The sequence below is a fragment of the Mustela erminea genome, chromosome 6, assembly GCF_009829155.1.
Source record: "Mustela erminea isolate mMusErm1 chromosome 6, mMusErm1.Pri, whole genome shotgun sequence".
Taxonomy (NCBI): Eukaryota; Metazoa; Chordata; class Mammalia; order Carnivora; family Mustelidae; genus Mustela; species Mustela erminea.
The window spans coordinates 10,729,595-10,753,842 of NC_045619.1; the positions used below are offsets into that span (position 1 = coordinate 10,729,595).

Here is a 24,248-nt window from a genome sequence, read left to right on the forward strand (position 1 = left end):
TTGGTCTTTGTTTATTTGTTTGTTCCTTTCCTTTTAACAGAAGCCAGCGTGAAAGACATAGTTGCTCTGAATTCCACGCTGGGTATGCTCTTTTGTTTCCCCTCTCCATTTCCTTTTGAGTTGCCGTTTTGCTTGGCTTGGTCAAGTGTCAGGAGACCACGTGGCTTGTGGTGAGAGCAGGGAGCAGTGGCCTGGGGTGACTGGGGGTGGGGCATGGTGGACTCGGTGATGAGTCCTGAGCAAGGCTGGGGCCGTGGGGGGAGGTGGCCATTGTGTACTCCTGCTTGTGTGCGTGCATGAGCACGAGTGCACATGTACGCGTGTGGTGCGTGCGTGCGTGGCCCGTGTGGGGCGTGTGTGGCCCGTGTGGGGTGTGCCAGTTTAGGTGCACATAAATATGACTGCTTTTTCATCACTGAACTCAGTTTGCTCACAAGCTAATTTCCACCATGGACTTGGTCTCTTGGAGATATTTCTGTCACATTCAAGGATACTCCCTTCCCATTTTTCTTGTCCTTCTTAGCCAGGCTCTTCTGCCTTGTCCTCCTACCCCCTCCCATGCCATATTACCAGACTCACCCTGCTTTCCTCCCAGAGGTTCCACGGTCTTCCTCCTGAGCCCTGGGAAGCAGAGTACCAGAAGGGCCACCATGCTGCACAATGCCAGGGAGCACTGTCCGCATCGCAGTCTGTGTTGTGCAGTGCACCACCTGTGCTACTGTATCCTGCGGTCCTGAGCACAAGCTCTTACATTCTCAGGTTCTTCTTATACTACCGAGAGTTTCTACCCAGAGCTGAGGCCAGGCTGAGGGCATCAGCCCCGTCTCAGGGAGGGAGGCAGAATTTAAATCCTCGTTATTCCCTCTCTTATCTTCTAGTTGGTCAGATGCTTACTTCTTTGGTAGATGGAGGTGATGAGCAATTTTCAAATTGCAAAAATCATGATTCTCAAGCAAAACTGTAGTGAGCCACACATCAAAGATTTAGTTAACGTATTAATGAGGGAATGAGTAGAATGGTAAAACTGGTTCAAAGGAGAATGTGAGAAACCGATCCATCTACCTACCTGTCATCTACCATCTTACACTGCACTGCTACTCACATCGCCCTGACCCTTGGTCAGGATGGGCTTTCCGGCTGCCCTTGCCCGTGCTGGCTGTCCATGGGTCCCCAAGTTGCTGGCAGTGGCCTTGTATTTTATTTGATTCAGCGCTCATCTGGAGTCCCTGCCCTCCTGGAGCACAGTGTCTAATGGGGGCGAGGATGAGAACTCAAACCCTTTTTATAGGCTTTGTGAACATTCCCCCCATGCCGGCCGCAGGCGGGCTCTGGGGACACGAAATGACCGTGTCCTCACCCCTGTCCTCGGAGGAGCTCTGAGCCCATGAGAGAGACAGACAAATAAACAGTGTCTCATAACATCAAGTGCCAGCACTAGAATAGAGGTCCCAGAGGCAGCAGAAAGGGGGAGTTGCTCTGCCCTGGGGACGGCGGATGGACACCAGGGGCCGCCATCCAAGGCAGAGGAAGGGATCTGCTTCTAGAGGGAGAGAAATGTTGCTCCTGACTGGGGAGGGGGGGGAGTCCTGGCTGTCCTTGTGTGGGCCAGGCAGCAGACCCAAGAGGGACAGAGGTAGAAATCTGGCAGGCGGAGAAGAGGAAGGGACACTTGGCGCAGAGGCAAGAGTGTGAGCAAAGGGCAGGCGAGGAGAACGCACTGGGCATGCGCATGCACTTCCTTCCGGTGACCAGCGGTAACGGGGTCTCCCCGAGATATTTTGCATTATCAACAGAGACCAGCACATATCTCTGCACTCAGAAAAAGAGTAATTATTAAAATGTCAAAAACGAAGCATCAACTTGGAACAAGACTTAGAGACGACGGATGACCCAAAACAGACAAGCAGCTTTTCCCTGTCTCTTCCCTCTGCAGGAGTCACAGGTCTCTTCCTGGGGAACTCTGCTCCCCGGTTTGAGTCAGGATGGCCAGGGTCAGGACGGGGGTTTGAGGGAGCAGCATCTGAACAAAGCCTGTTCATCTGCCTTCCGTCTTTGGTCCTCAGAGCACCTGGAGAGGGAGGCAGGATTAAAGACTAATGCAGTGTTCATTTGATGGAACCCAGCAGCTAAGCAACTGGCCCAGGGTCACTGGGCTAAAGGGAGGGGGGCGCCAGGACCCAAGGTGGGGTGTGGGCGCTCCCTGCACCCTGAGCTGCCCCCCACAATCTGGGGCTTATTCCCACATCCCCACAGCTTCACTGGCTGTGGGGAGGTTTCAAGGAGATACTTGTGGTCCAGGGGACAGATTGTTTGCTGCTGGTTTCTGGAGCCTAAATCAAATCGAAGGTGGGGGCCCGACGGCGATGCTGGGGGGGAGGGAGTGCTTGCACAAACGGTGTAGATGGTGGGGCTGGAGTCTGAACCCAAGACAGGAGGTGCTTGGGGGGTGGGGTGGGGGGGATATTGCTGCTGATGAATGAGGTGTGAAGGGAGAGTGGCCCACCAATGAGACTGTCTCTGTCTGCGCCTCCAGGGGGCCCCAGCCGAAGGATGACAGGTCTCAGGACTTGCTCCCCAGCCCCACCTTCTGCCTCTCCCCACACCCCCCACAGAGCAGTTACTACACACACGCTGAGCACCTACTTAGCGTGAGGTCTGGGTGCTATGCCAGGCACGCAAGCGGGCGTCACCCCCAAGCAAGTGACGACCCCACGAGGCTGGTGTTGCTGCCCCCATTCTCCAGAGCAGCCAACCAAGGCCCAGGGAAGGTTTGGTGAGCCCGGGTCTGTCTGGCCCAGGTCTGTAAGCAGGAAGAATCACAGCAGTCTGCTCGGCTCTGCTCACGGAGCCCTCCCGGCAGATGCCTAATGAGCGCAACCTGTTTCATTCTGGTGTTTCCTCCTCCTCAGCTTGAGCTCACTTCCTCTACCCAGGCTGCTTCTCCACCCCCACTGGAACGCCCTCTCCCCTCTCCTTCCCTTATGGCACCTTGATGGTCTCCCAGCCTCCTTGGAGCTGCTCCCAGCAGCCAGAGGAGTCTCTGACCGAAGCCCAGCCACGTCCCAGCCCTGCATAAGCCTCGGTGGCTCCCCATGGCTGTGGGAGAAAGTACCTCCTCTCCTAGGCACGATCTGGCCCCTGCCTCTTTTCTCCAGCTTGTTCTCTGGCCTCAAACCCCACCCTGGCCCCCGGCCCTTTGCTCACACCATGACCCTGTCTGCTACCCGCCAAGTCTTCCCTGCCTTGCCGCTGGGCTCGGCGTCCTCTCTTCCTGAGCTGTTACCGCTGGGCTCTGTATCTGTCCTCACCACTTTTGGCGCTCCTGGGCAGTGACTGAATCTTTGTGACACTTGCCTGGCATGGAGAGCTCAGGGAGGGCTAAGTGAATGAATGAACGGACCACTGAGTGAATGCGTGGGTGAGGAGACTGGAGACGGAAACCAGCAGGGAAACAGAGAGATGGGACCTAGCACGTGGGGGCCCAGCCCCACCCAGTGGCTCTCCCTGCACCACCCCCGCCCAGGTGAGGACCAGCTGGCCCCCTGGCTCCCTCCTCCTGGTGAACAGGGGTCAGGGGGCCTGTCCCTCTCCCTCCTCCAGGCTGCTACCGCTACAGCTATGTGAACCAGGGCCAGGTCCTCCGGCTGAAAGGGCCCGACCACCTGGCCTCCAGCTGCCTGTGGCACCTGCAGGGTCCCAAGGACCTTATGCTCAAGCTTCGGCTGGAGTGGACGCTGGCCGAGTGCCGGGACCGGCTGGCCATGTACGATGTGGCTGGGCCCCTGGAGAGGAGGCTCATCACCTCGTGAGTCCTGGGAAGGGGGGTGGGAGGGTGGGGGCGCTGAGCATCACCCCCCACAGTCGGAGATAAGAGGCTGTGTGACCCCGGTCCTTGGTATCTGGTATCTGAGAGACAGCAAGGTTAGCACACAGAGGAGATAGGAGGCTGGAAATGGCTGTGTGCTGTGGGCAACCCCCTTTCCTTCCCCGAGTCTCAGTTTCCCTGTCTGAGACAGAGCGGTTGTACTAGACCACCCCTCGGGTCTGCTCTGGGAGGTGACAAGGCTCATTTGAACGCTTTAGAGCCTGGCAGCACCCTGCACTGTTGCTTCGTAGCTGTGCGTCCTAAGGCAAGTGGCTTTGCCTCTCTGAGCCTCGGCTGTCCTCGCCTGTAAAATGGGTGCATAGTCACAGCCGCCTTGTAGCGTTGTGAGGCTTGAAATCAAACCACCAGTGCCGAGATTCCCACACATAGCAAAGCCATCCCTTATTATTACCTGGTAATGTCTCTGTTAAATAGCCAGTAACTGCTGCTGGCGGTGTGGGCTGGGGGCGGGGGCACCGGGCTGCTGCCTTCTCTGGCTCAGGCTGGCCCAGCTTCCAGGCAGGAGTGGGGGTGGGACCTGCGTGTTCAGGTCAAGGGCAGTCCTTGAGGGTGAGCGGGGACAAGGTCCTCCCCAACCCCCTCCCCCCACCCCGGGGCCTCTCTGAACTCCTGGCTCTGAGGCGGCAGGCACATTCATTTACACACCCCCGGCATGATGACCTCAACCTGGGGTGCGCGTGGGCTGGGTTCCTGGAGGGCTCTGGGAAGCGCACAGAAGCCAGACACCATCTGATTTCCAGGGCTGATGAGGGTGGGGACGCTGATGGGCTTCCCCTGGGGCTTCTTCAAGTACCCCTCCCCTCCACCCCAGCCTGTTGTTAGGGAGGGGACAGCTCAGCCTTGTACCTGCTCACGATGGCGCACAGGCACCCCGTGCCATCTCGGGGCCTTGGAGGTCTAACGGGACGGGTCAGACAAGATCAGGGGATCGTCACCCTTGCATCCCAGAGCCATGAGAGGTCTTCAGGGGTGATAAGGAGATAGAGCAGAAGGGACCTCGACCGACTTTAACTCAATGGCTTGTTGCCGGGGCTCCACGCCTTGGGAGGCTTCAAGACATTTTAATTACAAGGCGGGCTCTGCTGCCAAGCAAAGAAAAGAAAAGGAACCCCAACATTAGGTGACCTCAGGACCCTCAACCCTGAAACCTCATCTGCCTGCAGGGTACAGGCTGGGACCTCAGGGGCACAGGGATCCAGAGGAACAGGAGTTTGACGGGGACAGTCTGGGCAACCTCCTGGTCTCTCTCCCCTGAGGAGCTGGCCTGACCCTTGCAGGGCTTCCAGTCAGTCCGCGGGGGCAGAGAGGGTCGGACACCTACGCGGGGACACACAGCAGTCCACCCAACCCCCTTCCAGGTCCCACCCGTCCTGGTCACCTTCCTCTGTCCCTCCAGGGTCTACGGCTGCAGTCGCCAGGAGCCGGTGGTGGAGGTCCTGGCGTCCGGCGCTGTCATGGCGGTGGTCTGGAAGAAGGGCTTACACAGCTACTATGACCCCTTTGTGCTCTCCGTGCAGCCCGTGGCCTTCCAGGGTGAGGAGTCCGGGGTCCCCCGGGATGGGAGGGGAGCCGAGGCAGATACCCAGGGCACAGGCCGGCGTGCCCTTCACCTTCTTTGCTGTCGTTGAGGTGGGATGGGGGCAGAGGGAAGGTTCTGGAAGCCCCTCTGCTCTCCTCCCTCCCAAGCCCTTGGCCCCTCTCTTCCTGTCCTCTGTCCTTACTCCACTTCTCCCTCCCTCTCCGACCCTGCCTGTCCCCTGTCCCTCCTCTCCCTCCTTCTCTCTCCGCCCTCTTGCTGTTCACTGTCTGTCGGGTCCCCATCCTGGACCCGTGTCTCCTCTCTCGGCTCCTCCCCTGGCCCTCTTCCCTCTGTATCCGCTTGAGGCTGGAGGGTGGGTCTGTGGTCAGGAGGCCTGAGAACCTCAGATTTATCCCCAGACCATCCTCTCACACCAAAAAGGAGCCCCACAGATCTCCCTGGAGATGGCACTCGGCTCAGGGAAGGCCACTCACAGTGTTTCCGGGAAGGGCTCTCCAGGCTGCCCGCTGGCCTCCACTACTGGCCTCCTGTTCCGAATCTCCCTCCCTTCTTCCCTGACCCTGTTTCTCGGGAAGAACCCCATGCTTCATGCCCTGGCTGTCCTGGGGCATGGATCAGCCAAACAAATCTTGCAGGTTCCAGAACAACAGGAGACCACGAGCCACTGCTCCCCACCCCCAACCCGGCAGCCCCCCTCTTTCTACTTGGTTCTCCTCCCTCTCCTGGTGTTGACCCCAGAGGCCTCCTGGCAGTGACCCAGGTCCCCTGATGCCCGTGCTGGGTTCTGGCATCCCTCTGGAGGTGCCCAGGGCTGAGAAGGTGCCGGAGCTGGCTCTGGCTCCGTGGGAGTCACTGACATAACTCAGGGGACAGGGGAACATGGGGACCCTGACTCTAGGGAGAGGTAGCAAGGCAGCTGGGAACCCTCCTGATTCCTCACCCTCTAGCTCTGCGACCTCAGCCAAGTCCCCCTTCTTCTCTGAGCCTCATCTTGAAAAGGGGCTTGCTTCTCCCTCCCCCACCACCATAACCGAGGCTCACACTGTTGTGAACGCACGTGGTGAAAGGGTCTGGTGCGGCACAATCTGCGTCGGTGGCTACCATTTATTGAGCACTTCCTATATATCAGGTTGTCTGAGCATTTTATGTCTATTTAATCCACTTACCTGCCCTGTGAGGTATAGGCTATTATTGTCCCCATGTTCTAGGTGGGGAAACTGAGGCCCCAGATCATATCCTGCAACTAACCTCTACTGTTTAACGGCAGGAGGGTGGAGGGGTTACGGCTGCCCCTCACCTGCTGAGAGGTGCAGTGAGCTGGGCCCCGGGGACCCTGTGTAACAGCTGTTCTCGGGGCCCAGCTTGTGAGGTGAACCTGACCTTGGAGGGCCGTCTGGAGCCGCAGGGCGTCCTCAGCACGCCTTACTTCCCCAGCTACTACTCGCCCAGCACCCACTGCTCCTGGCACCTCACGGTGAGCCCCGTCCTCTGCCACCCACGCGCCCTTTGCCCAAGGCACCCTGTGGAGCTCGGGAAGCCCCGGGGAGGTGCAGGCTGAGCCTTGGGTGCAAATCCCTCCAGAAGGGGGGTGGTAACAGGTGTGGCCACGGTCTGACAGGTGTAGGTCACCGTAGAGCCTGTTTGTTGAGTGACTGATCACCTTCAGCCCCTGCTGGGGCTCTGTGTCGGAGGGCCTCCTCCCTTTGTTGTCCTGGGAAGTGAGGCCACCAGCACCGTCACACCGACTCCTCTGTCCCAGGTGCCCTCTCTGGACTATGGCTTGGCCCTCTGGTTTGACGCCTATGCTCTGCGGAGGCAGAAGTATGACCTGCCGTGCACCCAGGGACAGTGGACAATCCAGAACCGGAGGTACCTCACCCCGGGATTCCCTCCCACTCCCCACAGTTACCCACCTTGGGAGCCCCAGTCCCAGACCCCAGAGGGGCGGCCCAGGAAGAGAGCCCAGCCCCGGGTGCTCGGGCGTGTGACCCCCACCCCTTGACCCATTCCCTGTCCCGGCCCCTGCCCCTGCCTCCCCTCCTGCCACCCTCTCGGCCACCTTGGATGTTGAGTCTAGTTAGAGTGAAATGTCTCATTTCCTTGGGTGCTGTCACTCCACTGTATCCATAAACAAGACGGTGTGGGAGCCATGGGACTCGGCAGGGCTAGAGAGCCTGCCCCTGAGCCCCTCCCTGAGCCATCGGAGGCCCTGCTTCCCTTCTCCCACTCCCTGCTCGTGGCCAAAGTCAAGTGGCTTCCTCGCTCCAGGAAGCTGCACACACAGCCAGGGTCAAGGCTGCTTTGGCTAATCCGACCATTTCCACAGGGAGGGGCCATAACCAGGGTCCCTCCCTATCACCCCCACCACCCAAACAGCACAGGCCTAAAGTCCCCTCTTGGGTTCTGGGACTGGTGTCCACACGCACCAATGTGGATTTCGCCTGTTGGTTGACCCTATTCAGACAAAAGGGACTCACAATGCTCACCAGCGCGCCCGCGGGCTGTCCAGGATTCTGAATTTGTCTGGGGCTGTGATTAAAGGGAAAAGGAAGACATGTGTGTGGTCTGACTTCAGGCCTGTGTTGTTCAAGGGTGACAGGAGATGGTGTGACTACAGGCCCGTGCTGTTTGGGGGGTGACAGGAGATAGTGTGACTTCAGCTCTGTGCTGTTTGGAGGGTTTGGTGACAGGAGATGGTGTGACTTCAGGTCTGTGCTGTTCGGCCAACAACGGCACCCCACATCCTAGCATGTAGGTGGCATTTCTGGGCCCCACGACCTTTATCCTCATGGAACGCCCTGGGGACCGCATCGCTCCCTGCCTGGGATCTGCCAGACTGAGGCTGGCTGGGCTCACCTCTCCGCGTCAGGAGCGCACGGAATGATGGCGGGAGTGGCGCACGTTTCACACTTGTTCAAATGATGGTGGCATGTTTTCCTGTCACCCTCTCAAGCCCTCCTTGAGGAAGCGGCAGGCAGGCCCCGGGTGTGCCTCCCCGGCCCTTCTCCCCCAACACACAAGGTTAGTCCACTTGCCAGGAGCCAGGCTCACCGGCCTGGGACATCAAAGCCGTCATTATTCGGTTTCCTAGAAAGGGAGTTGAGGTTTGGTATGATTAGGGGTGCCCAGACAGACCTGCAGGCAGAGCCCTCCCATGCCCCCCACTGCTGGAACCAGGAGGACGGTCCAGAGGACCTTCACTGTCTCCATGACAGGGAGGGCTCAGGTCAAGCTATGGGCCCCGCTTCTAGGGACTTGCTGAGCTACCCTTAAATGTGGGCCATGGCTGGAAAGAGTCCTAAGTAAAAGGAAAAGGCTCTGAGGGTGGGATTTCAGACACCATGACAGGTCCCAGTGGGGTCACAGGGAGCTCCCTCCCAGCATCTCAAAGCACCACCGGGCTATAGAACGTAAGGACTGGACTGGCTGTCGAACCCAGTCCTCACCCATTGTACAGGACGGAAAACTGAGACCTAAGATGCCTAAAGCTGAAGGATTTGGCTTCTTTTGCTGGTCTTTTGCCTTTCGGTGGTGGGAGGGATTTCAGGGTGCGGCTAGGTGGTGGCTGGGGGGTAGTGGGGGAGACCTGACGGGTGCGGCTCTCCTGTCCCTCTTCTCTCTCGTCCCACACCTCCCTGTGCTTCCTCGCAACCTGGAGATGTGCTCAGGGGCGTCTGCAGCTAACTCTGACTACACCACCTTCCCCTTCAGAAGGGTTAGACCAGTCCTAGGCCCCAGCTTTCTACCATTTACACAGATGTCTGAAGGAAGATGTCTCCCCGTAGGTTGTGTGTATAAGTTGCGAGCGAAATGTCACTCTGTGCGGGGCCGGTAAGAAGCAGAGAGCTGAAACCGGACACATTGGGGTTGGAATCCTGGCTCGTCCCCTCGCTGCGAGAGGGGGGCTCCCCTTTCCCAGCCTCCGGCAGCTCATCTGAAAACGGGCCATGAAATAGACACTCCCCCCCCACCCCCGCCAAGGCAGGACTGAATGAGATCATGGGCAAGGGACCCTGGCTCCTGCGGGTGGCCCAGACAGAGTTAACCATTGGCTCTTGATGCTGGGCCGGCCAGAAACCGAGCTGGGGGATTTGGATCCCTCATCCTCAACAATTTAGTGAGGAAACAGGCCCCCAGGCTGCCTTCACTGGCCAGTGAGGAACCCAGGGCACAGAGAGACAAAACCACTGGTACCATGCCACCCAGACTGCAAGTGGGGAAACCAGAATCAAGTGAGGCAGTCAGGTCCAGAGTGCATGGGGGTATACGCACCTGTTTGTGTGCACGAGTCCGTGTGCATACGCCTGCACACCTAAGTGTTCATGCCTGTGCGGATTTGTCCCGCGGAGCCTCTGAGCAGCCGTGCCGGCTGTTCGCTCTCTTGGCCATGGAACTCCTGACCAATCCACCGGCATCCTGGCAAGAGGACCAATGGCTTCTGTGGCTCCCGCCAGTTCTGAGAACGGTCTGGGAAGTCCCATCTCTCTCTTCTGAGATCTTTGTGAAGGATCCAGAGTCCCCAGGTGGAAACTCGTGTCCCCAGGCCTGCCCCCAGGCCGCGGCCCATGTCTGAGCATGGAAGGGAAGGCAGAGGTGTGCCTCCAAACCATAAGCACTGGACAAACCATTTCCTTTAGTTATGATCTTTTTTGATAATGATCATCCAATGTCAATGCTGGGAAATTCTTTGAATGAGCATTTGTTGGAAAATTTGCTTGTGTGGGTGGCAAAGATATGAGAGGTCTGGGGAACAGTGTCGATTTGTGGGCACAGGGTGTATACGGAGGGGGAGGTGCAGTCCTCCGACCCTGAATGGCCATGGACAAGCAGCAACGGAGGGTGGGTTGGGGGAAGAAGGTGACTTGCCCGCAGATGTCAGCGTAGCGATGCGGGAACACTGGCCCCGGCTCCCTCTGCGGGCTGGGCGTCCTCCGGCTTGCGGTCTCGCCCCTCTGAGCCCTTTCTGCCCTTCCCCACCTCACTGCTTTCTAGCAGCTTCTCCCAGTGCCCACGGCCAAGGCCTCCTGGCCTTTAAGTGGCCTGGAGGTGGTGAAGGGACTTGACCTAGTGAGACTGGCCGCCGGCTGCGTGGTTTCGCAGAACCTGCTCCGCCTGGGCGTCACCACGGCCCAGGCTTCCCCCTTTCGGGGAATCTGCCTCCTGCCAGCTTCCTCCCCTGTGATGTCACTTTTCTTGTGATCTGCCCGATCACTTCCCCTGCCCTCCCTCTGATGGGACAGGCAGAACCCACTGGCTCTTGGAGCCTCCTCAGGCCAGGCCTGGCTATGGGGTGGCTCTTCTGCTCCCCTGGGACCCGGTGTGGCCAGCACTGCCTGTAGCCCCAGAGGCTCCAGGTCAGGCTGAGTGTGTGCCCCCAAGGCTGGCGGTGTGGTGGGCACAGCGTCTACCACTGCCCTAGATGAGCTCATAGCCTGACAACGTCAGCAGCTTTCGGAGAAGTCTTTTTCTCATCTCATGTCTCATTTTCTCTTTCCTTAAAACATCTTCCAAAGCAGATAATATCACCCACCCTCATTTTATAGAGGTGAAAACTGAAGCTTGCTGACGGTGATGTGTCAGGGCCACACAGCTGCCTCATGTGGCAAAGCTGGCCTCCCACTCAGCTCTGAGGCTCGGGGTCCAGTGCTCTGCTCACCCCATCCGACGCTGCCATTCTCCCTTCTTTAGTGTTTGCCTTCTCTGACCCTCCTTCCCACTTCATCTGTCCTTAGGGCAGGGAAGGCTTGCGTGTGTGCATCCGTCCATCCATCCATCCACCAACCTACCACCTGCCCACCCGTCCACTCTTTCTTGAATTCCTCCCTGTGTGGAGTTGCTAACGTGCAAGAAAGTTGACAGGGTCCCTTCTTACAGTCTGGGTGAAGCAAGAAGGAAAAAAAATCCCCAATCCACAGAGGTGAGAAGGCAAGCCGGCCACTGTGCAAAAATGCGCCTCCAGACCCTGCACTTTGTAGCTGAGGTGGGTTCCACGGCCTCTTGGACACGGCTCGTGGGGGAGGAGGTGGCATTTGGTGGATGGGGAGGAATTAGCCAAAAGGTACATACCCTCCCCCAGAAGTCTCTGCGGCAGGACCCGGAAATGCCGGTGTACATAGGAGCCCAGTTGGTGCATAGTTCTGGGGGGCAGGCTGTTTGGGGGAGAGCAGGAGAGGAAGGGACTGGTTATCAGGGGGTCCTGTGCTCTGTCTAATTCGGATAGCCTCTGATTACTTCCAGCCAGTGTTTCTGGGGCTTGTTTTTCAGAAGAAGCAAGAATCTAGATTATTATGTGAAATTAGCGGGCAACTGAACTTGAAAAAAAATTTTATGTTACCACTGCACAGACTAAACAGACCATCTTTAAGTTGAGTGATTCAGCCTGAGCCACTAGACTGTAGCCTTGCCCCAGGAATGCTGCCACCAGCCCCTGCTCTGGGCCTCCAAGTTGAGAACCACATACTGCCCCCGGGGTGGAGGGGGGCTGTTCCTGGGGTTCCAGGCCGAGCCACGGGCTGATCCTGGACCTCGTTCTCTCAGACGCCAGTGGAGATGCTGTCCTGTCAGTCCCCACTGGTACCTTAGAGGCCCTGGCCAGAGCTCAGGGTGACCATGCAGACTCTTCTAGATTGAAATGTTCCACTCCTCTCCGGCCTGGCTCTGGTTCCTTCCTTGCCTCTCCGCAACCCCTCCATGACCATGCAGGGACAGCATCCTGTGTCCCCAAACCTTCTGCATGGTCAGGGGCATACTTGATCCATTTCCCCAGTATTTCCTGCCCTTAGCTCACCTGTTCATTCCTCAGGGAAACTCTCAGGGGATGCTAATCCATGAGAGCCTTTGTTTGTCCACTTTAAAAACAGACAAACCAAAAAAAACCAAAAAAACCAAAAACCAAAAAACAGACAAACAGCCCAAGCTCTGTTCCCTTAGTTTTAAAAGGCCAAGAAGGGCCAGGCCTGCTCGGGGGTGCCCCCTTGTGGCAGCTCATCCCCATCGCGTCCCCCTGGGCTGGAGGAGTCTTGGAGAGCAGGGCTTCCCAAAACTTCCCACCTTGGGACCCCTTTACCGGGGTTTAAAATTACTGAGTACCCCAAAGGGCTTTTGTGAAGGTTATATTATCTCTTTTTACAGTATTAGATATGATAACTAAGGAAGTTTAAAAACATCAATTCACTCAAAAATCTGCTACAATTTTAACATAAACATTTTAGAAAAAAAACCTAATTATAGTTCCCAAAGCCAAAAGCATTTGGCGAGAAAAATACCATTATTTGACATTTTTATGACTTTCTCTTAAACTGGATTAATAGAACTGCATTGGGCGTCATTGGGTTGCTGTCTCACACGTCACGTAGTCTCTGGAAAGTTCCACCGTATCCTTTGTGAAAAGAATGAGAGTGAAAGAAAGCAAATATCACGTGAGCATTATTGTGAAAATAATTTTTACTTTGGAGCCCTGGTGGTTCCCGGACCGTGCTTGGAGGACTGTGGGTTGGTTTGGAAGCAAGGAAATGATACGCTATAGCCAGAGAGCATGGAGAGGTCTGTGTGGGGGCATGGGAAGTGGGAGCCAAGGTGCGCCTGTCTCCCCACCCCCGGAGCAGGCTGGGTGGTCCTCCTAGGTCCCGAGGAGGCTGGATTCTGGCTTACCTGTGCCACTCCCTTTGTGAGCCTCCTCTGGAATGTAAGATTCGAGAACAATTTCTGTCTCACAAAGTGGGGCTGTGGCAAGGACCTCCCAGTCTCTGTGCAGTGAGGCCTTGCAGTGTCGCTGTCCATGAGGGAGGGGCCGGACAAGACAGCCCCAAATCTTCCTCAGTTGTTTGTTGATTAGCTCGTTGACTAATCCATTGAACTGTGAGGTGCTTGCCGTATTCTAGAAGTTCCGAGGAAGTACCTGCCCCCCCCCCCACCGCCCCACCCAGAGAGTTAGCTGTTGCACCTGTGGTGGGATGCTCCCATCATGCTTTGGGACATTCCCACCCTGACTTCCCCCTGCCTTCTCTGCTGGGGCACTTTCACTTCTTTTCTGATCTGTGGCCTGGGTGTGCCTCCCTCATCTGTAAAGGCGCTCCCATGTGCTCAGCGAGGGTGCCCTCTTCCCTGTGGGGGGCTCAGGGGACTGACCCATCTGTTCTGTGAGGGTGTCTCACCTGGGGAGGGAGGGAACACCGGGGAGCTATCTGGGGAACGACCCATCATTCCAGGGGAGGGTTTGCTCCCACTTGGCAAAAGCATGCCCACTTGCTCTGAGGCAATATGTGCCCAGACACCATGTAGGATAAATCCCTTATACTGTAGGAAGATTCCTAGCTGTTCTCTGAACGTCGCCCCTCCATGGAGCTTCTCCTACCTGCTCTGGGGAAACCAGAGCATCCCATTGGGGTGGGGAGTCCAGCAGGGGTGTGAGGGCCCTTCCATGGTTGGGGAATGGTCCCACCTTAGTGCCGCCACGCACGGAGATGACATCCTTCAGCCCCGTGCTATTGTATCGGTCCTGGGTGCAGAAGTGGTGCTCCCCTCAGGTCCACAGAGTCACAGGGAGACCCCAGGGCTGTGGAGGCTTCTCAGTGGGAAGGACTGTGCCTGACCAAGGCACACAAGCTGTCTCCTCCCCCACACCGAGCCCAAGCTACTCCTGTCTACACAGAGCAGGCCAGCCAAGGACTCTGGCCTTTACGGACACACTGAAGCACTGTCAGATTTGGAGTCAACAGAGTTGATAGTTTCCCTTATTTTGTAAGGGGGGAATTGAGGCTCAGGGAAGGACCCTGACTTGCTAGGATCTCACAGCTCCTGGGTGATGGGACTAGAATTCAGGCTTGGAATTTTATCCTACAGCGAGTGGGGAACCATTGAAGGCTTTGAGCAGGGGAATGACATAGGCTGATTTCTAGAAGATGACCCTGGGAGTGGGCAGTCACCCAAAGCAGCAGTCAAGACAGAGAAGGGGAACGTGAGGGCGCCGCTCCCCCCCCTCTGGCTGTTCTGCCCTTGCCCTGTCTGTGCATGAGGACACTAAGCTGTCCCTTCCCTGGGGTTGGCCTGTGCATCCCTGAGTCTGTCTCTGTCACCCCCAGGCTGTGTGGCCTGCGCACCCTGCAGCCCTACGCCGAGAGGATCCCTGTGGTGGCCACTGCCGGCATCACGGTCAACTTCACGTCCCAGATCCCCCTCACCGGGCCCGGCGTGCAGGTGCACTATGGCTTGTACAACCAGTCCGACCGTGAGTATGAGCAGACCGGGGAGAAGGGCGGGCGCCCCCAATGCCCCCGCCGCTTCTCCCTGCCTCCTTCCCATCCCTGGAAGCCCCAAGTGGAGGAACCAAAGGACTGTATGTGTGTATGTGTGTATGTGTGCGTACGTGTGTGCGTGCGTTGCCTGAGGCTTTGTGTGCGCCCCCTAGGCAAGGCTGTCACCTGGGTTCAGCAGGCAGACATACTCACACAGACCTGTGTGTGTGTGTGTGCGCGCGCGCATGTGTGTGTTCTGTGTACACGGGCCCGGGCGCGTCTGTCCATGTGCACCGTGCATATGGGTGTGCGTACATGTGCGTACGTGTGTGGGCACACAAGGGCAGCACGTCTGCACATGTCTGCACGATGACGTGTGTCCTGAGGGCGCCCTCCCCGTACAGCCTGTCCCGGCGCCTTCCTCTGCTCTGTGAACGGCCTGTGCGTGCCCGCGTGCGACGGGGTCAAGGACTGCCCCAACGGCCTGGACGAGAGAAACTGTGGTAGGCCGCCCGTCTGTCCCGCCCCTTCCTCGCCTTGCTTTCTCTGAGCACGGAGCCGAGCCCCCCTTTTTGAGAAGAGACGCCAGCCCCCCACAAAATGTGCAGTTCCTCTTATCGGCATCCAGGAAGTGTGCTCTCTTGCTGTGCTGAGATGGAAAGATGGAAGCATCGAGACAGAAAGTGGGCTCCCCGGGGCGACGGTTTGGGGTAGTAGCAGGGACAGGCTAGGGACCAAGGTCTCCTGGCTCTGAGCTCCCAGCTCCTCCCGACCAGGCCACTGGCCCCAGCCTTCCATCCCAGCCAGCTGTCAAAGGAGGTACAGAGCGGAGGGAGGACCAGGAAGGGGAAGGCAGGCCCTGGGTGACCAAGGAGAGAATCCTGCGTCTTCCTCCCTTGAGTGGGGTCTCCATACCTCCACTTCAAGGGGTTCAGACAGGAGCTGCCAGCTCTTACTGGAGTTCTGCTCCCCACCGCCCAGCCCCGACAGCAGGGGCCCTGGGGGTCCCCAAGTCAGCACTCTCCTTCTGAGTCCTGGCTTCTGGTGCCCCACCTTCCCATCATGGCAACCTTTTCTTGTCTGACCTCCCGCAGCCCCATCCCATCCAAGCGTTAAACACCTGGGGAGAGAAGCAGGAGGGAAGGCAGATGTGCTGGGGAAGGTGCCTCATGTGTGGAATCAGAGCATCTGGCTTCAGGTTCTGGCTCAGCCAGATGACCCTGGACAGGTCATCATCTCCTTTCTGTTCCCACCCAGGAAGTGGGGTATCTCACTTGCTGGGAAACTCGGGCGTAAAATAGCTAAGAAGGAGACTTATGGTCCTAGCCTGTGATACAGTACACGTTCTAGAGGCCGCACAAAGTCCCAGCCCGGCTCCTCGGGCTTCCTCTCACCTGCCTCCTCTGTGTGTCCCCATGCAGTCTGCAGAGCCACATTCCAGTGCCAAGAAGACAGCACATGCATCTCCCTGTCCAGAGTGTGCGACCGGCAGCCCGACTGCCTCAATGGGAGTGACGAGGAACAGTGCCGGGAAGGTAGGGCGGCGGGGGTGACCGGCTGCCTAGACGGAAACCAAGTAATGGGCTCAGCCAGGACAGCTCAGCCTTTCTGCACGCTTCTGCAGCAGAGGTTTCTACCCTCTTGTTCAAACACTCACCAACCCATCTGTATGAACCCTTCTCCAGCCATCTGTCCGTCCATCCATCCGTCCGTCCGTCCGTCCCAATCTATCCAACCCACACCCGCATGCAAGCCAGTGATAGGTGAGCAGAGGGAGGGAGTGGGAATAAAAGACACCAAAGAGGTGGTCTTTGTCCTCTGGGATGATCTGCTGGTAGGAAGACGTGATGGTGACGGTCTCTGGCCCAGTGCCTTCTGGATATCACGTCCAGTAGTACGGGTAGCCTGGAGTGCAGGAGGACATCAGGCAGGGAAAGCTTCCGACTTGAACTTCGCCTTGCAAAGAGGTAAAACTTAAATAGGCAGAAGGAAAGACGAGCAGGCCAAGACCGGGTGGGGCTGCAGAAAGTTCTTCACGGTGAAGACAGGGAGGAGCAGGTGGCTGGCTGGTGGGGCCCGGATCTAGAGGAAGGCCGGGCTCCAAAGGGAGCCTTGGACCAACAGGAGACGCACAGCCCTGCTCTCAGGAGCCTCCTGACAGTGGAGACACAGCCTTGCTCCCCACCAGCCTGAGCAGGTGAAGAGGCATGGGCAAGGGACATGGCCTGCCTTTAGGGTACCCTACAGGAGCCTCAAGGGCCCCTTCCGTGTGCTCAAGGGACAGCTCCCCAGTCTCCTCCTGACTCTTTCAGAGTCCACCTTCCCTGGGCCTGGTTTCAGAGGGTCCCTGGGGCTCCGGGACCCACGCTCCATGCCCTGTCCCCGTCCCCTTCCCCCCAGGGGTGCCTTGTGGGACGTTCACCTTCCAGTGTGAGGACCGCAGCTGCGTGAAGAAACCCAACCCACAGTGCGACGGGCTGCCCGACTGCAGGGACGGCTCGGACGAGCAGCACTGTGGTGAGCCACGGTGCCAGGGGGGAGGGCGGGCAGAGGGCCGTCTTCCCCGGCTGGGCCCCGAGTGTGGACGGAGGGAAGGAGGCGCCGCACTGGGGAGTGAGGGAGAGCTCACTGGGCTCTTTCCGTCCGGCCTCCGCACGCACTCTGGGTCATTCTTTCCCATCTCCCTCCCCCTTTCCTTTGGCCTTCCTGTCTGCCTCCCCTTCTCCATCTCTCTCTGTATCCATTCCTCACTGGCTTCTGGCCGTCCCTGTCCCTCCCTGCACCCCCAGACTGTGGCCTCCAGGGCCCCTCCAGCCGCATCGTGGGCGGGGCCGTGTCTTCGGAGGGTGAGTGGCCCTGGCAGGCCAGCCTCCAGGTTCGGGGCCGACACATCTGTGGGGGGGCGCTCATCGCGGACCGCTGGGTCATAACAGCCGCCCACTGCTTCCAGGAGGACAGGTGAGCAGGGCATGTGGGAATGGAGATACAAGAGATGGGGGAGGGGAGGCGAGGCCCGGCAGGGAGGGAGAGTGGGTCTGAGGTCCCAGCAGGAGGGCGGGGTGGAGGGAAGCCCCTCAGACTAGCTGCTCTGATGCTCGGGTTCAGTCCGTGCCCAGGGAAGGTTGCTCCACCCGTCCGCCCTCAGTCAGTGGTCAGCAACTCATTCACTCATTCTTTCCCGTAATCACTCATCCGTGCAGCAATATTTATCATGCTCATACTAGGGAGCTGTGCCAGACACTGGGGGTACAGCAGAGAACAGCCTCACGGGGCCATAGACCATACCCCTCCCCTCCATGCCAGGTGCCTGTGCCCTGGTGGGTGGGGCCCATGAAGCCTCCAAGAAGGGACATCACACCCCCCCCCCAACCCCACAGAAAGCTTCTTCATCTGCATGGTGGGCTGACAGCAACCCTTTCCACTCCCAGCCCCATCTCCTGGGCCCTGCCAGTCCTGGATTCCCCTCCGAGACCCCCCTTCTGTCCTGGGTCCACACAGTCCCTAGCCAAAGACCAGGGCCACCGTGGCACTGCACCCCATGCCCCTACATCCAGAGCCAGACGACAAGTGCTCTGGGTGCGCCGGACCAGTCCCCAGCCGCTGCCTGTCCACACTCTCCCCAGCACCTCGCGTCCCGCCGGGGAGCCCAGAGCCTGGCCCCACTTTGTATCTCCTACCCAGGGGCCTGGGTGCCCTTTCTGGGTACAGTCTGACCACCTCACTCTCTTGCTGCCTCCCTGGCTCCCCGCGGCCCATGAGGTCAAGAAAGCCCTGGACGTTGACCCGGCATCCAGGGGTCTTCACCGCCCAGCCTCTGCTGGTCGCTGCCTATTCAAAGCCCACCCGCTCCCAGGGAGGACCAGCAGATCTCCACGAGCTCACAGCAGCCCCATCTGTTAGGTGCACAGACAAAAGGGAGAGAAATACTTGCCACTGTCTGGCACTGGGCCAATTTTTTACATGTGCAGTCTGACAGAATTCCCCCCAGTAACAGGAGCCGAAGATGCTGCCCCCATTTCACAGATGAGGAGATTGAGGCCCAGAGAAGCAAACATACATCTAGGGAGGAACGAAGCTGGGACTGGTACCCAGGCAGGTGGACTCCAGTGCCAGCACCATGGGCTGTAGCCCCCACCACTTGGCTTTCCAGAGCAGGAAAGGGACGGATGTAACCTCCGGTGGTGGCCCGGGTGGGGAAGCCAGCTAGCCTAAGGGTCCGGGCTGAGAGAAGCAGCGGCTAAGCAGGGTCCCCTGCCCCACTCCCCACCCGCAGCATGGCCTCCCCGGCGCTGTGGACGGTGTTCCTGGGCAAGGTGTGGCAGAGCTCGCGCTGGCCGGGGGAGGTGTCCTTCAAGGTGAGCCGGCTGCTCCTGCACCCCTACCACGAGGAGGACAGCCATGACTACGACGTGGCCTTGCTGCAGCTCGATCACCCGGTGGTGCGCTCGGCTGCTGTGCGCCCCGTCTGCCTGCCTGCACGCTCCCACTTCTTCGAGCCGGGCCTGCACTGCTGGATCACGGGCTGGGGCGCCCTGCGTGAGGGCGGTGAGCTGGCGGGGCTGCGGGGAGGGCGGGTTAGGACCTGTGGGATGCAGTCCACCTCCTGGGGCTCCGGAGCCTGGAGGGGGCCGGGTAGTGGGTCCCCTGGTCCTGGGGTGAACTCGGGTTGTATATCACAGAAGAACACAAGCTGTTACTCTAGCAGGTGGCTCCGGCCTTCCCGGTCCTTCCCCTGTCCCTTCCCTCCTTCTGGATCACGTTTCAAGGGAACGGAGGGGGTGGGAGGTTATCTTGGGGGATACGTGTGAAGTGATGGGCCAGGTTAGGAACCCAACAGCCCATGGGCAAGCTCCAACCTCTGCTCCTTGGACACAGGTGACTTTCTACATGGCGGGGGGATTTTCGGGAACGTGGTCTCGTTTAATCCACCCGATACCTCTAAGGGTCAGCATTATGGTCCCATTCGAGCAGTTGCTCCAAGTCAGCCAGCCAGAGAGGGTTGGAACGGGGACTGGCAGCGAGGACTCCCTGACCCCGGAGCCCGGCTGTGCCTGCTACTGCCCCCGAAGCCGGGGGTCTCTCCCCTTCCCACCTGAACTCCCCATCCCTAGGGGCCAGCTCAGTTCTCTGAATACAGGCCCAGCCTGGCACAGCCACAGCCAGGCCCCACACCCTTAACAGGGGTGGCTTTAAAGATTGGGACAGTGATTTACAACCTGGAGGCAGGCAGGACTGCAGAGATGCTTTAGAGATGGGGAAACTGAGGCTCAGATGAGAAGTGACTTGTTCAAGAGGACGCTGGAAGATGGTGGCAAAGCCAGGATGAGTGCATCTGCTACTCATTCAAGGACACATTAATGAGCACCTGCTGTATGCCAGACCTTGAGCTGGGCGAAGATGGGTTGTAAAGATGAAGAGAACATTCTTGGGGGAGACAGTGCTGGCTAAGCCAAGGCTGGGAGGCTGAGTCGGCAGTGTCCAAGTGGGGAGGGAGGGGTTCCCGCTAGGGGTACAGTGGCAACCCCGGAAGTCCTGGGCACACCCTGCACCAGAGGGGAGCTGAGGGCAGGTGGATGCTGGTGAGGACTGGCAGGAAGGAGCTTGAGCAGGAGGTCGCCTGACCTGCCCTTTAAAACCCACTGAGGCTTCCAGCAAACCACCACTGAGCCGCACCCTGGCCAGACAGACGAGATCTCAGGGCGGGACCAGGCACAGGAGAGACTGAAGCTCCCAGATGTGTGCTCTGGGAAAACCTCCCAGGGGCTGTCCCTGAGCAGGGGCGGGAGAGCTGGCCAAGACGCCTCAAGCAGGAGGGGCAGCAGAGAGGACACTAGCCCAGATAGGCTTTGGGTGGGGACTCTGTTTCCTGGGGCCACGAGGGACCAGAACAGGGTGATGGTGAGGCGGAGGGGTAGGGGGCGGGCCGAGCAGGAGAGATGACGTGGGGGGAGTCCTGAGCTGTAAGGACAATAGCACAAGAGTCCGCCCTCGTCTCTGCCTTCTGCCCCCAACCCCACCGGGCAGGGCCCACCAGCAACGGTCTGCAGAAGGTCGATGTGCAGCTGATCCCGCAGGATCTGTGCGGTGAGGCCTACCGCTACCAGGTGACGCCCCGCATGCTGTGTGCTGGCTACCGGAAGGGCAAGAAGGATGCCTGCCAGGTGACGTCTGGGGAGGGGGCAGGCAGTGGCCGAAGGAAGGGAGGGAGGGTGGGCATCGCTCACATCACTCAAGGCCTGGCCCTCCGCTCACACCAGCCTGCTGAAGCCCCAGGCCGGGATGGCTGTCCCAACTTTACTGATAAGGAAACTGAGGCTTGGGGAGGTGGAGACTTGCACCAAGTTGCAGCCCCCAATGACCAGAGGGCTGCAGGCGGTGGGCAGGTCTCAGGCTCACATCCAGTTCTGCCCCCTGCCTGAGCAAGGCGTTTTGCCCAAGGGGACACAGGAGCTAGGAGTGGAAGGAGCCCACAAAAGGGAGGCGGAGAGCAGTGGGGCATGGGGACACATGCACTCTTCTGCAACAGCCAGGACCCGGGGAAGGACCGACCGGCAGGGATGCTCTGGGCTCTCTCTGTTGATCGGGAGCGGGGGAAGCAGAGGCTTCGAAAGAGTCTCTTGTCACGTGGCAAATTCCTAGCAGTCAGGAACCCCGGCTTACCCTGATGCGACTGTTTCTCCTCTCCCCGTTTCAGGGCGACTCGGGAGGTCCACTGGTGTGCAAGGAGCCCAGTGGCCGCTGGTTCCTGGCTGGGCTGGTCAGCTGGGGCTTGGGCTGTGGCCGGCCCAACTACTTTGGTGTCTACACCCGCATCACAGGGGTGATCGGCTGGATCCAGCAGGTGCTGACCTGAGGAGCTCCCCTCCCTGCAGAGCTGGGGCCCACCACCTGGACGCAGAGTCCAGGGCCCCCACCAGACAGGGGAGCAAGTATTCTGGGGGCAGCAGGGCCCCGTGGAGGCAGGAGGTGGCATCCGTCGTCCCCCCAACCTGCTCCCTGACATCGCCCCAGCGATGGAGAAGATCAGCTGGTGAAGACTCCCCCTGCGCCCCAGGGCCTGGACGGTCAGCAGGCCCAGCTAGGGGGTTTCACGCCCGCCCTGTTGCCTCCTGATCCTCTCTTCTCCTTCCCCTTCCTCTGCTGCTGACTTGGGGGGGGGGGTTTGGGGTCGTCCAGCAGTGATCATGGGGCTTCCGGGTCCCCACAGGGGTGTCTGAGCTCCCCTCCGCCAATGCAGAGAGTAGAGTCAGCCTGTGAACTTGAGGGGTGGAGATGGGAGGCACCCCCGAGGGACCCCCAGAGCCCTGGAGACAGCCAAGTGAGCCAGCTGCCACCGTAAGCCAAAGGGTGGGGGAAGTCCCGGGTCTAGGGTCCTCACCCCACCCCTACCTGTCCCCTGGGCCTCCACTGCCCACTCCCACCTGGAAGTGAGTTCCACTGCCCTGTGGAATAAAGCCTCTCTGATCTGAGGGCCTGCTGTGGGGTTTGAATGGGGCCTGCCATCGACCCCACACTCTTGGCTGAGCAGACTCTGCTTCCTGCCCAGGCTGTTTGTCGAATGTCTAGAAGGCCAAGGTGGGGCCTGGGGGGCAGGGGTGACCTCCAGGGCAGCTTCTCAGGTCCCAGGAGCAACCTCAGGAGGAAGGTGTTTTGGTGACCCCTCAGATCAGGATGGGACGAGTGATAAGCTCTGTCTGCAAGCTTGGGAGGAAACTGAGGTAGAGGAGAGAAGCCATCCTCAGAATCACACCAGTGGGGTCGGGTTCGGGGTGAAGGCTGGTGAGGAAGCCCTGCCTCCTGCTTCCCAGTCCACCACTTCTCAGCATGACACTCCCTTTGCATTCTGGGATCCTTCGTTCATTAAGCCCTCGGTCTCCTGCTATGTGCCACTCACTGTGCTGGGGCCAGACAGATGCACAGAGCTCAGTTCCCGAACTCAGGGTTGAGGAGGATAATCCAGTGTGCAGGGGTTTTGGGGTAGCCTGGAGCTGGGGAAGTCAGGGAAGGCTGCCTGGAGGAGGTGAGACTTGAGTTGCCACCCAAAGGTGGCCAAGGTGGGGAAGGGCATTCCAGACAGGGGGACAGCAGGTGCAAAGGTAGAAGTCCCCAAAGAAGAGGGGACATCGTGAGCTGTTCTGAGTTAAACAGTGGTTAAGAGGGAAGCAAACAGAGATCAGACGGCAAAAAATCTGGAGTTAGGGACTTGCTGTTGGGTGTTCTGGGGAGCCACGGAAGAAGGGAAGAAGGCTCTATAGCAGGGGAGTGATACGTGAGTGGACACACATTTTAGAAGGACCCCTAGGCCCAGTGTAGAGGGAGTGGGAGGTGGGGAGGCCACTGCTGAACTCCAGGACTGGGGGAGGGGATCGAATGAGCCGGGCAATGGGGATGGACTGAAAGGACCCTGTGTCCTCCAGGTGCCTTGGTGGATGGGTGCTGGGTGAGGGAGCAGTCACCCAGGACCACTCCCGGGTGTCTGTCCTGATCCACGGGGCCAGTGGAGAACCTGTTGCCTGGCCTGGGGCCCCTGAGGAGGGAAGGGCTCCGAGAAGGTGTCGCAACCTGGGGTGCCTCTGGGAGAGAGGTGTGCAGGAGGTAGGCAGGGCTTGAGGTCTGGAGGAGGATTTCAGAGCCCCTCCGCAGAAGGTGAGTGGGAAGACTGAAGAGGCGAGAGACAGACACTACAGATGGGGGCCCACAAGGGAGGCTGAGGGGTGTAGGCAGAGCCGGAGGGGAGCTGGGGGGGGGTGGAACCTTAGCAGCCAAGTGGGAGTGGTCGGGGAGGGCTGCTTGTGCCCTCTGGGGGCAGCAGTGGAGGTAAGGAAGTGGGGAGCCCAGCAGTGTGGACAAGTCTTGCTTGAAGCCTAGCTGGGAAAAGGAAGGGGAGCCTCGGAGAAGGGGGAAATTTCAAAGGCAGGGAGTGGCCATTGAAGCCTGGTGCTTGCCTGCTGGGCCAGCCAGCTGGGGGTTTGGGGGGGGGGATGCGTGTGGTGGGGAGATAGAGGAGATGGAGCAGACACTGCGGGGTAGGGGTGGGGGGCACCTCTCAGTGGGGCAAATGTTAAAGTATTTCCAGCCCTTAGCAGCTCAGGCTTCTCAGAGGTTGGCAGACACAGTATTGGGTGCTTCGATAAAATGCAAATTCGTGGGCCCCACCCAAGTCTTAGTCAGAATTGGGGGGGTGGGTAGACAATCTGTTCTTTTAACAAGCCTCCTGATGACTTTTTACAAAGTCAGACACAGAACGTGAGGTCAGTCCAGCGAGCCGAATGTCCCAAGGGGAGGGCGTGGGCTCCCCCCTCCAGGCTCAAGCAGAGCAGGGGGGGCCTCACCTGGCCCAGGGGAGAGTCTCTGCTCTGCCAGGATGTCCCTGGCAGCGCTAAGATGTGAAATGGGAGAACCCGGCAGACACACAGTGGGACAAGGTATGTGAAGGGACTGGCCAGGCAGGGGCCGGGGTGGGGGGTGTCATGCCGACGCCTGGGGTCCAGTGGGCTCGGAGAGAAGGAGCCTGGGTGTTTCTATTTCCTGGACTTGGGCGAAGGGTGGTAGTGATCTGGAGGGGCGGAGGGTCAAAGAAAAGTCACAG

At 59.0% G+C, this 24,248-nt stretch overlaps 1 protein-coding gene across 2 annotated transcripts in view; it reads left to right on the forward strand.

The window, feature by feature from the left end:
• TMPRSS6 (transmembrane serine protease 6) overlaps positions 1-22,128 on the forward strand; it is a 33,187-nt gene extending 11,059 nt beyond the window's left edge. For both annotated transcript variants that reach the window (XM_032346385.1, XM_032346386.1), the window contains exons 6-18: positions 41-82; positions 3,601-3,805; positions 5,283-5,419; positions 6,788-6,900; positions 7,186-7,295; positions 14,507-14,652; positions 15,064-15,162; positions 16,081-16,194; positions 17,060-17,176; positions 17,449-17,617; positions 18,933-19,204; positions 20,684-20,820; positions 21,354-22,128. In XM_032346385.1, the coding sequence (XP_032202276.1) occupies positions 41-82; positions 3,601-3,805; positions 5,283-5,419; positions 6,788-6,900; positions 7,186-7,295; positions 14,507-14,652; positions 15,064-15,162; positions 16,081-16,194; positions 17,060-17,176; positions 17,449-17,617; positions 18,933-19,204; positions 20,684-20,820; positions 21,354-21,512 (1,820 nt within the window). In that variant the 3' untranslated portion in view covers positions 21,513-22,128. The remainder of the gene's footprint in view (positions 1-40; positions 83-3,600; positions 3,806-5,282; positions 5,420-6,787; positions 6,901-7,185; positions 7,296-14,506; positions 14,653-15,063; positions 15,163-16,080; positions 16,195-17,059; positions 17,177-17,448; positions 17,618-18,932; positions 19,205-20,683; positions 20,821-21,353) is intronic.
• The last annotated feature ends 2,120 nt before the right edge of the window (positions 22,129-24,248 follow it).